This window comes from Rhodamnia argentea, chromosome 9 (assembly GCF_020921035.1).
Source record: "Rhodamnia argentea isolate NSW1041297 chromosome 9, ASM2092103v1, whole genome shotgun sequence".
Lineage (NCBI taxonomy): Eukaryota > Viridiplantae > Streptophyta > Magnoliopsida > Myrtales > Myrtaceae > Rhodamnia > Rhodamnia argentea.
In genome coordinates this window covers 4,521,013-4,534,120 of record NC_063158.1, presented here as the reverse complement: position 1 = coordinate 4,534,120, position 13,108 = coordinate 4,521,013, and the positions used below count along the sequence as shown (strand labels likewise).

At 44.7% G+C, this 13,108-nt stretch overlaps 2 protein-coding genes across 2 annotated transcripts; one reads left to right on the top strand and one right to left on the bottom strand.

Moving 5' to 3' along the window:
• Window positions 1-362: 362 nt before the first annotated feature.
• Window positions 363-2,070, bottom strand: LOC115737073 (phospholipase A1-Ibeta2, chloroplastic). The gene has a single exon (XM_030669033.2). The coding sequence runs from the start codon at window positions 1,990-1,992 to the stop codon at window positions 388-390; it is 1,605 nt and encodes a 534-aa protein (XP_030524893.1). The 5' UTR covers window positions 1,993-2,070; the 3' UTR covers window positions 363-387.
• Window positions 2,071-6,767: 4,697 nt separating this feature from the next.
• Window positions 6,768-10,336, top strand: LOC115737072. Its single transcript, XM_030669032.2, has 8 exons — window positions 6,768-6,845; window positions 6,983-7,019; window positions 7,155-7,417; window positions 7,594-7,630; window positions 7,770-8,047; window positions 8,344-8,380; window positions 8,599-8,867; window positions 9,090-10,336. Exons 1-8 carry the CDS (start codon window positions 6,783-6,785, stop codon window positions 9,753-9,755), a joined length of 1,650 nt encoding a protein of 549 aa, XP_030524892.1. The 5' UTR covers window positions 6,768-6,782; the 3' UTR covers window positions 9,756-10,336.
• Window positions 10,337-13,108: the final 2,772 nt, after the last annotated feature.

Below are 13,108 nucleotides of genomic sequence, written 5' to 3'. Positions count from 1 at the left end.
CGAGTTTTCAACGGCTAAGAACTTGTCAACTGCTTGAAACCTGAAAACCTTCAAAGAACTTGTCCAACTTGCCTACTTTTGGCTCGTCAGCTTCCCTGTCTGCTCCCCAATTCCAAGGTTGAATTCGTCAACCGGCTCTCGCCGCCGTGCGTGCTGGCAGCTGTATGACTTGGTTGTCGATTGCCCCTTTCTTCAGGCGCTTGACCGAAGAGAAACGCACACGGTACGGACGGTCCCACGTAAGACGAGACGAGGTCTCGAACTCCCAAGTGCACTTCATGGCATCTTCGATCGGTGCATACGGATCGGTGGACATAATTTAAGGTTTCGTGATTAGTCTTTTTTAGGAAAACACGAATGCCGTCTGAAAATTAAGAGGCAACTTTGTTAAGATGGGCTAGGCAAGCAACCCGCCATGTTGGGAGGTCTGACCGCCCCCCTTTCGACATTCAAGGTCAAGGCATTGGCCTTGCTCGTGTACAGCTTCTTCACGTTAGTTCTTTGCTCGTTTAGCAACTTCACTAAGCTCCGCTTCGCGTTCACTCTGAAGGGGCAGTTCGAGGCCATGAACCCGTCCACCAGGTGTAGGTACGCCTCCAGGTCGTGGCAGCACGCGACATCGGCGTCCGGCTTCAAGTACGGCGACTTCCTCGTGTCTAGGCGCAGCTCCGTCCCCGCGTGCGAGTAGGAGTCCCATGGCATTTTGCCCTTTTTGAGCGCGCCATCCACCGCGTCTTTGAGTCTCTGTTCTAAATCTTCGCTTAGGAACATCCCGGGCACTCTGGTGATCACGTCCTGATCATTCACGACCCTCAAGACCTTGACGTTCTTTGCGCGGATCCGGTCCGCGAAAGCGCTGTTCCCGACCCGAGGTCCTCCGAAAGAGAACACTGCGAGCGATGGCAGCTCTGAAACGCGCGTCGTTAGCTCGTCGGCCAATAATAATGCTAGTGCTGCGCCGAGGCTGTGACCGGTCACCGTGATGCTGAGTGTCTCGCCCTTGTAGAGTTCCATAAGCCGCTGAACTTCCTCGATGACTGACTCCGCCAAGCTCGGAACGTGAGCTCCACGGGTCTTGAACAAGCTCAAGAACCCGGATCCGACCTTGGATTTGGGGTCTTCGGTGCTCGAGATCGGCGCGAGCTTGGTCCGAAAGTTCTCGGCCCACTCGAGACAGGTGGAGGTCCCTCGCAGGGCGATCACGATGTCCCTCCGCCCCATCCGTTGGATCTCCCTCCCGTCGTCGCATACCGCTACGTAACCGATCCAGCTCGACCGCTGCGTCATCCAGCCAAGGTCCGGAGCAACATCATCCACCCATTTGGGGAGGCCGACCGCGGAAGTGGCGTACAGGCTCTTCGTCACATTATAAGACTTATCCGGCAGCGCCACGTGGTGGGGCTTCGGCGCCGCCTCTGTTGGCATGGCGGGGTTTGAGTGGAACGCCTGGTAGGCCACCTGTATGAGCTCACCGTACCGGATCACCTCCCGCCGGAGGTTCTCGTCAAGCGGATCAAGTAGGCCCAACCAGTCGTCGCAGCCATGGTACTGCCGCCACCGGCTGCCGAGGCTGTTCCTCGGGGAATACTCCGGCGTCTTTGACAAAAGCCGCCGGAGGCGGCCGAGGTGGCGTGGGGACATCTCCTCCGCCGCTGCCTTAATTTCGGGCCAGATTCGACCCAAGTTCAAGAGGTCCAACGGTCCTCTGCCCCTTTTCTCCGACGACGACGACGACGTGTCGACCCCAAAATCTGCCTGGTGAGTTGGTTCTTGCGGCCCTTGCGGGTGCGGTAAGGTCGGCGGAGATACCTTCTGGTTTTGGAGGAGGCGGTCGAGGTTGGCAAGGTGTCTCCGAGTTGACTCGGTGGAGGTGATGGGTCTGACGGCGGTGGCTGACGATGCCGAAGGGTTTAACGGTGAGAAGCGACGCTTGAAACTAGCTCCACCACCACTAGCCTGAAACATGTGAAGATTGACAGCACTGATCGCCATTGAAGCGTTTGCACGAGCTCGAGAGAGAGAGAGAGAGAGAGAGAAAGTGTGGGAGAGAGAGGATCAAGTTGAAACCGGGTGGTGTTGAACGGATGAAGTTTCGTATATATAGTCCACCACATAAACTCTTTACCCTGCATTTGGCTCATTATTACGATTTGTACCCAATTATATTAAGGGGACGTACGTGTTATCCAAATCGTAATTTAGTTGAGGAGGGGCAAAATAGGAAGAGCGATTGCGACTTTAACCCCTTCGAGGAAGGATCTGCAATGGCGTTTACAAAAAGTCAAAGAGAGCAACCTTTCCGCGGCTCGATAGCGATTTGACATAAATGCCCCCGAACTAAAGACCTTAGGAGATGACGCGGCAAGAGATCAGCACGACACGCTGTTCGCGGCTTTATACTGGTATATGACAGAAATGCCCCCGACGGAGATCTCACGAGATGACGTGGCACTGACCTCTTCCTCCTCTTGGACTGGACCCCAGCGAGTTAGTTGACAATGGGTCGTCAAAAGTTAATGCTTAAAATGTTCTTCCTGTACTTCCAATTTTTTTAAATCTACGTTGACATTTCGCTAACTATATGTCGATCTTATTCAACCATCTAACGTTGATTTTGACGTACAATGTGTACAGGGCTATAAAAATCAAAACCCTCTCCCCGAGTAATTTGCTTGGCCGTGTGTAATTAGGAATCGGCATAAGGGGTGGAAAATAGTTGACCATATTGATCGTAAAGTAATGTAAATATCTAATCAGATGCATTCTTTCGATTCACGGATCCAACGAATTAATCGTAATAGTCGGCACATACATCTTAACAAGCAAATTAAGAACTTGATGTGTGTTCAAATTGATAGATTGATCTCGAGTAACTTTCGAGCCAATGATAATTATTTTCCGAGTTCGGTCTAAGTTTGATTGGTTCAATCCCTGAGTGATATTTGATTGTCTAAGACATATATAACTAAGGAAGAGTCCATGTACACGCATTCCACGACCGTGAGATGAAGTGTTTGGATTAAACAGGCCAACACATACTTCAGGAATCAATCTGCCAAAAATTGCATGTCCCTTCAAAGTCCATCGTGCTTATTCCTAAGCTTGGAAGAGGAAAATCGAGTTTCAAGTCTTGAAATTTGAACGAGTTTTCGGACGGAATATTTCCGGTCTAAGAGCAATTTTCGTCAACATCAGTTTGCTACAACAGGATATGTTTTTTCTTCCCGCATCTCCCATGTTCTCCAAAGCTCCCAACGCGAAATTCTGAAGCAACCCACTGACCAACTTATGTTCACGGTTCTCATGTATTGCGTTGCTCCTAAAATAAACTGAAATAGGAATTTAGGAACATGTTGACCCCGAAGTGGGAATTCGACTAGGACAAAGTCGGCATTTTAATTCCAACCATAATGTTGACATTGAACGAAAGGAGGAGGTGGTGATGCCTACTTCGACATCATTTCGTCGTCATAATTGAACGGCCGGAACCTTGACCACCATGGTCTACACATGAGCGGCCGACGATCGTAGATGTATGGAGGACTTGGAGTCCAGAATGAATGGCCTCAACGGTTTACGAGCATTGTGCATGGCGTCGGATGAGCAACTAAAGACTGTGGACGAATTGCATTGCCCGATGAGTGATCTGTTGGGTGATCTTTGGGTCTCTTTCATTTCAAAAGCTAGCTCAATGAACGATCTGTTGGGTGGTCTTTGGGCATTTTTATCCCAAAAGCAAGCTTAAAAATTGAGAATTTTCTCCACACTTATAAACCGACCACCAGCCCCTTCTACAACCGATGTGGGATAACCTCAACAATCTCTCCCTCATATATCGAGGCTATGGGTTGAAGGCAACGACAACCCGTATCTTTCCCGTAAGATTGTTGGGGCTAGATTTGTTGGTAACATGGGCTCTGATACCAGGTTTATAAGTGTGAGAGAAAGTCTTAACTTTTGAGTTAGCTTTTGAGTTAAGAAAGGGACGGTACATGTTATGCCCAAGGATGGGGAAAATAGGGGAAAACAATAGACATAAAGAAACAACTTTATCGACATGTCACTACGCCTAAAAGGGTTTTCATCATAAACCTTAAAAAATGAACGAATGAACGAGCAAACCGGGACACTAACACTAGCTGTCTGATCGATTCTGGATGCCGTGAGAGTTTGAGAAGTAACCATACACCATAGATCATCGTGGCAACATTCTGCCCCCCCGGCTCGAGACAAATTGACGTTAGTTGGGTGAAGTGAAGTCCTCCTCTTCCTCAGATGTGCCCCAACATGGGTATCCTTCTGCTCGGAGATTCGTGGTTGGTTCGCCTCGTCCGCTTGTGGTTGACTATATTACGGTCCGACGACTGAGATCGAAATGGGAAAACACGTAGCCGTTGCATTATTTAAGGTACAAGGTCGCTCGTGCTTGGCTCCACGGGGTCGGAAGCACTTCTCTTTGTTAAAAGCAAAGAACGTGTACCGTGCTGCATGACAAGAGGGAATTAAGAAAGACGAGGTTACACGCGTGGAACATTAATTACAGACTAGTTAGAACGGGAGTAAGCGCAGACACGTTTTGGCCTTTTTCTTTGGTATCGTTTCTTGGATTGTGATCGATCGCGTCACGCGTGCACTGGACCCGGAGATGAGGACCTCACCACGAGCATCACGTTGGATCACGCTCGCCTTCGGCGTAGGTGAGGCGTGACTTGTTTTCGTTTCGTCTCTTTGTTCTTGTTCTCTTGTCCCTTTAGCATATAAATGATACGTGACAGGTTCGTTTGAGCTTATCCGTTCTTTTGAGCTTAAGAATCGCCGATAAGATTCGGGTGTCAGTAACTCTCAACACATGGAAAACATTGAAGGAAGGAGACGAACGTGCTATTTTATTTCCTATTGCACTACTCAACTACTACAAGACTTGACCCACCCATGAGTGGCTCATTGATTAGGGAACATTTGAGATTGTATAGTTAAGCGCACTGGTCCCAAGTACGATTCTCCAGCCAAACACCTGTGATTTAGGTGGGGGCCATGGCGATGGGTTGCTGTGATAGTCTCTTCTGATGAATAATTGAGGTGCGTCAAACCTGGTTCGGATACCTCCGTTATAAAAAAAAAAAAAAGAAACTACTACAAGACTTGCCTTTATATATACATAATACACGACTCTTGACTGGCCTCACAAATGACTGACTAATCTACCTAGCATTCCAAGGAGATAGAATCTTGGGAAATGACAAAATATGAAACACGAATAGTCACATTAACTAGACATTGAAAACACGAATAGTTAAGACTAATTAAGAAGGATCTAGAAAAAAGAGAGATCGGTAGTGATTTCTTCATGTTCGCTTAAGCGGTTTAGGGGCTAATTAATGATCTAGAAGCTAAACGGAGAATGAGCGGAAATGCAAGGACATGAGGGGTGCTTGAGGTCCGGCGAAGTGGCAAATGGGCGGCTCGAGTGCGTATCAGATTGAGTTATCTCGAACAAGAGCATCTTCCCGCGAATTGATGAATTACTTCGGTTTCTATTTTGCGCCTTATTTTAGATGGATTTGGTGTCAAGAGCTCAACAAGTTATTGCTCCTCCTTTTTTTTTCTTCTTTTTTTCAAGGACCAAAGATCTGGCGGATGTTAAGTAAGCAGTCATTCTCGGTACATGGAGATTTCAACTTACATCTTTAAGGAATTTAAGAAACTGGCGGTTTAACGGTATAATTATGCAATCCCAACCACAAGTGTTATGAATGGCAAAAAATATATAGCAATCATGACAGGACCCATCTATAATCTTATGGCTAGTATTCTAATGTTTATACTGTGACATTGTTGTGCTAGCAGGACCCCATCTTTAATTTCTCCAAAGAGGCTCTTGAATGTTCCTCTATTTCCAAGATCTTCGCTAGTGGCTATGAATGGCATCTCGGCCATTGTCCCATGTATTCTACACAGAACCATGGTGAAACCTCCTTCATACTTTGGCCAAAGATAGTCGAAGAAAGTAGAAGAGGAGGCATGGGACATTCAGAAATTTCCTTATTCGATAGTGCTATTTAGATTATAGAGCTAAGTATTATTTGCTAATTATTCGGGTTGACGTGTAGAGACCTTAGACCGTTAAACTCATGAGGCGCGGAGAAATGCGGAGGATGATTTTCCACGACAACAATCGTTTGTATTGACGGTCATTGACGTATGCACCGAGGTTAATTAGTTTAGCGTCACCTTACTTGTCGATGGGTCTGACATTTTCTTTTTCGACATAACCGATCACAATTTGGCCAATATTTTATAAATATTCATTTTTCATGACATAAGCGGATCTGGCCATCCTTACTAGGTATGGAAGCCTCGAAGGAGGAGGCTACGCTCCCAAGCTTACTCGAACACGACCGACGTCATGGGATTGACCATCTCTCGTGGCCGCCACAAGACAGCATCATGTGTCCGAAATTTTGCCACTCCAATGATTTGACAGTGGCAGGGACGGTTGATGATGGAAGGACTCAAACTCGTAAATTGTGGAATATAGAGAACGGCATTGCCCTGCAGAGGATCAAATCGCAAAGTAGTCTTATTTAGAGGGCCATAACTCTAATTTACCGCAAAATGAAAGGAAAAGGGAAATCGAGGGGCACCAAAAATTTAAAGTTTTGGCGCCAATTAATTTACAGAAGCATGATGTGCAATTACCATCGAAGGGCTCACGTTCCTCCTGGAACACCTCCTTGTTGTGTTTGAGAGAGAGAGAGAGAGAGAGAGAGAGAGGGAGAGAGATGAAAGAGACGAGCCCAACTCTGATGAAACCCAAAACTCCTTTCAGCGAACGCGATTCACAGGTACGAATTTGCGCATCATCTTCACCGTCTTAGCTGCAATTTCAGATGCTAACTACTATGTTGTTCCAAATCTCTCTCTCTCGCTCTCTCTCTATTACTTTTGTTTTTCAGCTTCTAACTCAGCATTCGGCTTTCAGATTTCAGCTTCTTCCTGGTCGCTCTCGCTCCTCTCTGGTGGGTGTTGCTCGCACCTCTTCCTACGCTTACATAGCTTAAGAAATCGCACTTTCATGCCTTCTTTTCCCTTCATCAGCGCTTGATTATCGACGGGAAAAATCTGATCTTTTCCGCTTGCTATGTCATGCGCAGAGCCTCCCGATATTAGGAAATGGTTCTCTAGCTACGTATACGAGTCACCTTCACTGGGTCCAAATGAGGACTTTCTGGGTTCTACTCTTGAGGAGAGCGTACACGAGAACAATGGGTTCGGTGTTGACGATAGGGAAAAAGGAGGAGAAGAAGAAGCGGCTTCGCAAAACTCTAATTGTATCAGAGGCAGAGACCAAGTGGGCGCTCTAGAGTTCACCAGTAATTTTGGGAGCAATAAGCATGGAGAAGAGTCTCCAACAGAGGTGATTTGCTGGATACAGTTACTGTTGAAGTTAATGAGTTAATTTCGTCTAGCTCGCTGATAGGCTTCATGCGTTCAAAAAGTTCCTTCTTTTTGTTGGGGTTCATGTTGTGCTTTTATCTCTGGCAAGAAACTTTTCGATTAAGCTAACACCCTTTAAAATTACTCCTTTTGTAGGTTCCAGAATCCTTTGAGTCATCTTTGCAAATTTCAGGTATGTATTAATTTGCTAAGGTTCTGATTTATCAATCTCTCAGTATTATGCAGAACGGAATCGATTTTTCCATTTCTCCAAGTGGTAAAACGATTTCTACTTTAATGCTCTCATGCTTATTCTTGCTTGATTGATGCAGAACCTCCCGATCTCAGAGAATGGTTTTTGAGTTATGTTTATGAGTCACCCGAGTTGAGTGAACACAGCAAAGAGTTTGTCTCCATAGAAAGTGAATGCAAGAAAGAATGGCCTGTTTCTGGTGAGGGCAAGAAAGAGCATGAGAGTTTAGGGGAAGTTACCAAAGTGAAAGACAGTGATGTTGCTGGTGCCAGTGAGGCACCGCACAACAATGGACTTGTGAATAATGGTGCTGGCTCATTCATAGATCAAGAGCGTGAAGATCAATTTCTGACCAAGGTATTGATCCACATTCTTTTGTGTTTAGAATTGGGTTTTCTATCTGTCAAGTTAGAATATGCATTGAGATTGCCATTGTAGCAATTGGTCTGGCGTAATGCTTATGTGTTTTGATAAAAAAACCCACTTTGTGATCATATGGTAAATGATCCCCATGGGTCTTCCATAACACAGACTTTTGTTCTTATAATCAGCTTTCCTCTCTGTGTTTCTTCACTGGTTGTTGTTCAACTATATATGACTTCAAAGCTCAGTATTCATTCTTGATGATACGTAATTTTCCCCTTCTGGTGCAGATAGCAGATTCTCTGAGCCCACCTTTGCTACTCTCTGGTTGGTGTAGCTTCTTTCATATATTAAAGGCACCGATGTTTCACCTCTTTGAAGCTGTTAAGATTTCTAAGTGGCTGTATATGAGTGATGAAACTTGGCAGTTACTCATTTGTAGGTCTCCCAGCAAGCTGAAACATCAGTGTGATGTGTGTCTCTTTGTGGGTTGGATGTATCCAGATATTTATTATGTTCTAAAATGAGTTGTTTCCTGTTGTCAGAGCCTCCCGACATAACAAATTGGTTCTCAAGCTATGTCTACGAATCTCCAGAATTAAGCATGTTCCCAGGATCTCCAGTTGAGGAAAGTGGGGATGGGAAAGATGACTTGATTCTTGAAGAGGCTATTGGAGAAAAAGAAGACAATCAGCGTAACTCTTCAGGTGATAGAATAGATGGTGGCATGGGAATCAATGAACGGTTGAACTCTGCCCTCTGTAGCAGCTCTCATGAAGATCTCAAGCAAGAATATCAGCAAATTCAGGATGAGGTGATCTTTGTTTGTTTCCCTTGTTCCTTCAGTATGGATGTTTAGGAAGTACAGCTTACAATTGATAAAGGCTAGTGTAGTCATCCAAAGTTATCGGCGGTTTCAATTCTGTGTTTCTCTGTTTAGAACAAATAGTTCTTGGACAACGAGATACTTAAGTTTCTCCGTTAAAAGAAAAAGCCAAGATACTTAAGTTTCTAAACCCATGAAAATCGTTTCCAGGTTGGCAATAAATCTAAAGAGGACAAACGTCTTTTACCTCAGATTCCTTCCCCTGAAATTGTTGATGGAAGGATGGAATCTAAAGCATTGCCTGACAATGACCAGGATTGTAATAGTAAGAGGCCGAAGCAACTTCATTCTGAAGAAGCTATCTGTTTCCACTCCAACATCAATTGGAACTCAAGCAACGATAAAAGAAAAGCTCGTAAGGAGTTGATTGGTGGATTGGAAGAGGTCTCGGGAGTGAAGGCCCAGAGTAGGGAAGTTGCTCACACCCTGCTTGAAGACAATTTGAGCTTATCTCCAGTTGATCAAGCTTCAGTGAGAAGATCAACCCACGGAGATCATGACAAAGAAAACAATCGAAGAAATAATGACAGCACCGATTTTGTTTCCGTAAGGAGGAAGGAAACTACAAGTGCAAGTGATGAATTGATGGGGCCACGGAGCGCTTTGCACCAGTGCTCGCACGCTAAAAGAAATGTTTCGTCAGCTGCTATAGAGGACGAAGGCAAGATGAGGCCACTATCGGAAATAACTAATTTCCGGAGCAATTTTGATGTGCAGGAGTCTGCTGGGAAGTGGAAGTGTCCTCAGAAAAGAAAACCCATTCTTGGACCTCCAATGAAGCAGCTAAGACTAGAACGATGGATCAATAGGATCTGAACACAGTATTCATAAAGTGGCGAAGAGCAGTATCATATTCAATGTGTCGTTGCTTTGCATTTTCGAGTTCTATTATTTGTATGACCCTGATCGGAATTGTTTGGAGTGATTACCACCTTCTGAAATGCTTGAGCTTAAGCGCACCATCTTCTCTTTTCCTCATCCTCAGTGAGTAAGAAATGTTTCAGCCTTCAAGAACTTAGTTCCCTGAAAATGTAGGGAGCATTCTGAGGTTGCATCTGATACGGAGGTGATGTATTCGGATTCAGAATCTGCGAAATTGTTGACAGTGGTATATAAAGCATCAAGGAGAAGTCTTTATTATGAAAATCAGGTTGATTTGTTTCTGTACCACTCTTTTCATCTCCTCTATTTGAATGGGAGTACTTGCACTTAAATATGTACATTGTGAATGCAAGTTGAAGCATCGGCACTGCCATACCCTTCTCTTGTTGTTTCATTAGACAAGTTAGCATCTCCAGTGTTCATCAAGGATTCCTGGAAGACAAGTCATCAATATGTCAGGATTTCTGTTATTATTAAAGGCATTATTCTAAGTTACGAGCTATCTCGCAAGATTATGGATTAGGGCCAACACCGAAAAGTGCACCTTTTCTTACAACACTAACAGTTGAGAGCCAATTGTAAAGTCACAAAGCATGAGCAGGGTGATCATGATCTGGCCTAGCGAAATAAAACCTACGTTTTTAGTTATCAATGACATGCTGCAACAGCAACCCCATTCCATCAACCGCGAAAGCAACTCTTGCATCTCCCGAATCACATTCGAGTCAATCAACAATGACGGGATTGTGCAGGTTTGTTGAATGCAGGTTCAAACATGGAACTGGAGTCGACGTAAATTCGTGTGAGGCGTAAAAGGACTGATATTTGAGTGACAAGAAGAGGAATTCCTTACGGGTCATGACCTTCCATTCAAACATTGTAAGAAGTTAGTCAAGTTGCATGGAACAGATGACAGGCTATGGAAATCCTTATCATGGATATGCACAAAAATGCAGAAAATAATCAACTCCAAGTGCTCTATATCTTCACATCCATTGGAATTAGAAGAGAAAACCAAGCCTGGTTGATAACTCGGATGTTGCACGATGCTGTCTGTCGATGTCTGTTGAGACGCGAATCACACGCTTTGGATCAATTGCCAGAGTTGGAAGTGCGTCTACTACCATTGGAGTTCAATGAACAGGGAGAGATTTAACAGCGCGATGGCAAAAGTAATTCTGCAACCTATCTAATCAGATATTATAAGTAATTTTCAATTGCTAGACAAGAATTTATGTTTGTGATTTACTTATCTGTACATTAGTAAACAAATGAATACCAGTTCTTCCCCAAACGAGATCATTGAAACGAGCTCTTCAATCCGTGCGGTAAATTTCAGCTCACGTCGAGCTCGAGAACGATGACATTCCCACAATGTTTCACTTCCGTGCCCAGAGATTGGCAGCTCCAAACTCGGCAGGCAGACCCTCATTTCGGAGTCGGCTACGTCGGAGTTGGTGAAACAGAACAGGCTTTCCGATTCCGATTCCGATTCCGGTCCTCCATATTTTATCTGGTGCCCTTGATCTCGAACTCACTCTATTAGACCTTCATAAATATTAGAATCCTTTCCAAGTTCTCTCGCGGCTTTTCGCGTGTATCAAAGCGGCAAGAGAACTTGGAAAGGATCATACTCTTCCATGAAGGTCCCTTTCCTAGCAGAGTAGGTGCGAGATAAGGGGCATCAGATAAAATCACAAGTGATGGCAGCTGCACAAGGAGGAAGGTGCATGGCTATGGAGCTTTGCTTGGAGACTGGCCAGCCTTTTATGGAGTTACGGCAACGCGAGGCGGTTTCGGCGAGAGCGAAGATGGAGGATTCCTCATATCCTCTCCCTTGAGCGGCTCATCCAGCGTTTCTTTCTTGTTATCCCTCATCTAAAAGAGGTGATCAAATTATATTTGACGCTTAGTGAGATGTCGACGTTCGTTCAATACATTATACATGGGACAGATGGCGATATATTTTAGCGATTCGAGAAGAAACGAATCGATTTCATAGTTGCACCACGTAAAATATAATGTTTCCAAGGAGGAGTCTTGTTGCGACGGGCCTTCACGATCCCGTCCACAATCCGATTTGCGTCACCGGGGCAATTGGCTAGCCGGACTCCTCTAAGTCGTGCCAGCCGAAATCTGCGGTCTCCAATCCAGGTGCTTTATATCTTCGCATCCACTGGAATTAGAAAAGAAAACCAAGCCTAGCCATTGTCGCGACGTGCCCATCACGGGCCGATCGGCCGAGCAAGAATAGGTTGATGACTCGGATGTTGCGTGATGCTGTGGTCCGTCCATGGCTGTTGAGACGTGAATCGCTCGCTTGGGATCAGTTGCCAGAGTTGGTATTGTATCTACCGTTGGAGGTCAATGAACAGGGAGAGATTTATCGGCGTGATGGCGAAAGTAATTCTGCAATCTATCTAATCGGATTTTAAGTTTTCCCTTCCGGCCGGTTTTAGGCTGCGACGCTGCATTTGTCCTACCGAATGCAGGTTAAAAGTGTTCGATGTCCACAGCTGATCGATATGGCCAACGCCGTCGTCATCGTTGCCGTCGTCGTGGTCGTCGTCGTCCACCTCGCCTTCCATCAATTTCAATCGAGATACGGAAACAAAAAACGCAATCGAAAACAAAAAATCGGTGTACCAACTCGCCGACGGGATTGATGAAGGCCACTCGCTCTCTCCTTGTATGAATATCCAGAATTATATCTGAATAAATCGAAGCATGTCCCACGACGGAAACGACACGAAATGCCAACTACTATTTATATCAATCCAATTTGCCAAGAATTGCAGAGTTTTTTTTTTTTTTGGTCGAAGAATTGCAGACTTTAAGCACCGCCTTTTTTTGATTTGAGAAATTCTGCATAATATTCATTTTTTTTTATAGCCCAAAGCAAGGTACAAATCTTTTCTTTTTGTCGGTCTTATATCTAACTCTCCTTACTTAAACTTTTACTCAGCCTCTTTATAGAGCGCGGGTCGAATCCCGCATCTATGATACTAGCGCCTTCATCCCTCAACAGCAAGGTCGTGTAGCTATTGGCATGATATCTAATTGAAAAAAAATAATATGAGATATTTGGTTTAATAACGAGAAAAAATAATTTTCAATTGCTAGACAAGAATCTATGAAAAATTTCGAATAAAGGTTCGAAGTACTCTTATTTTCTCAAATAAGAGTTCACAATAAACCTTATTTTAAATAAGGTTACGAAGTGTCCTTATTTTCTCAAACAAGAATATGAAGCGAATCTTGTTTCAAATAAAGGTTTGAAATGACCA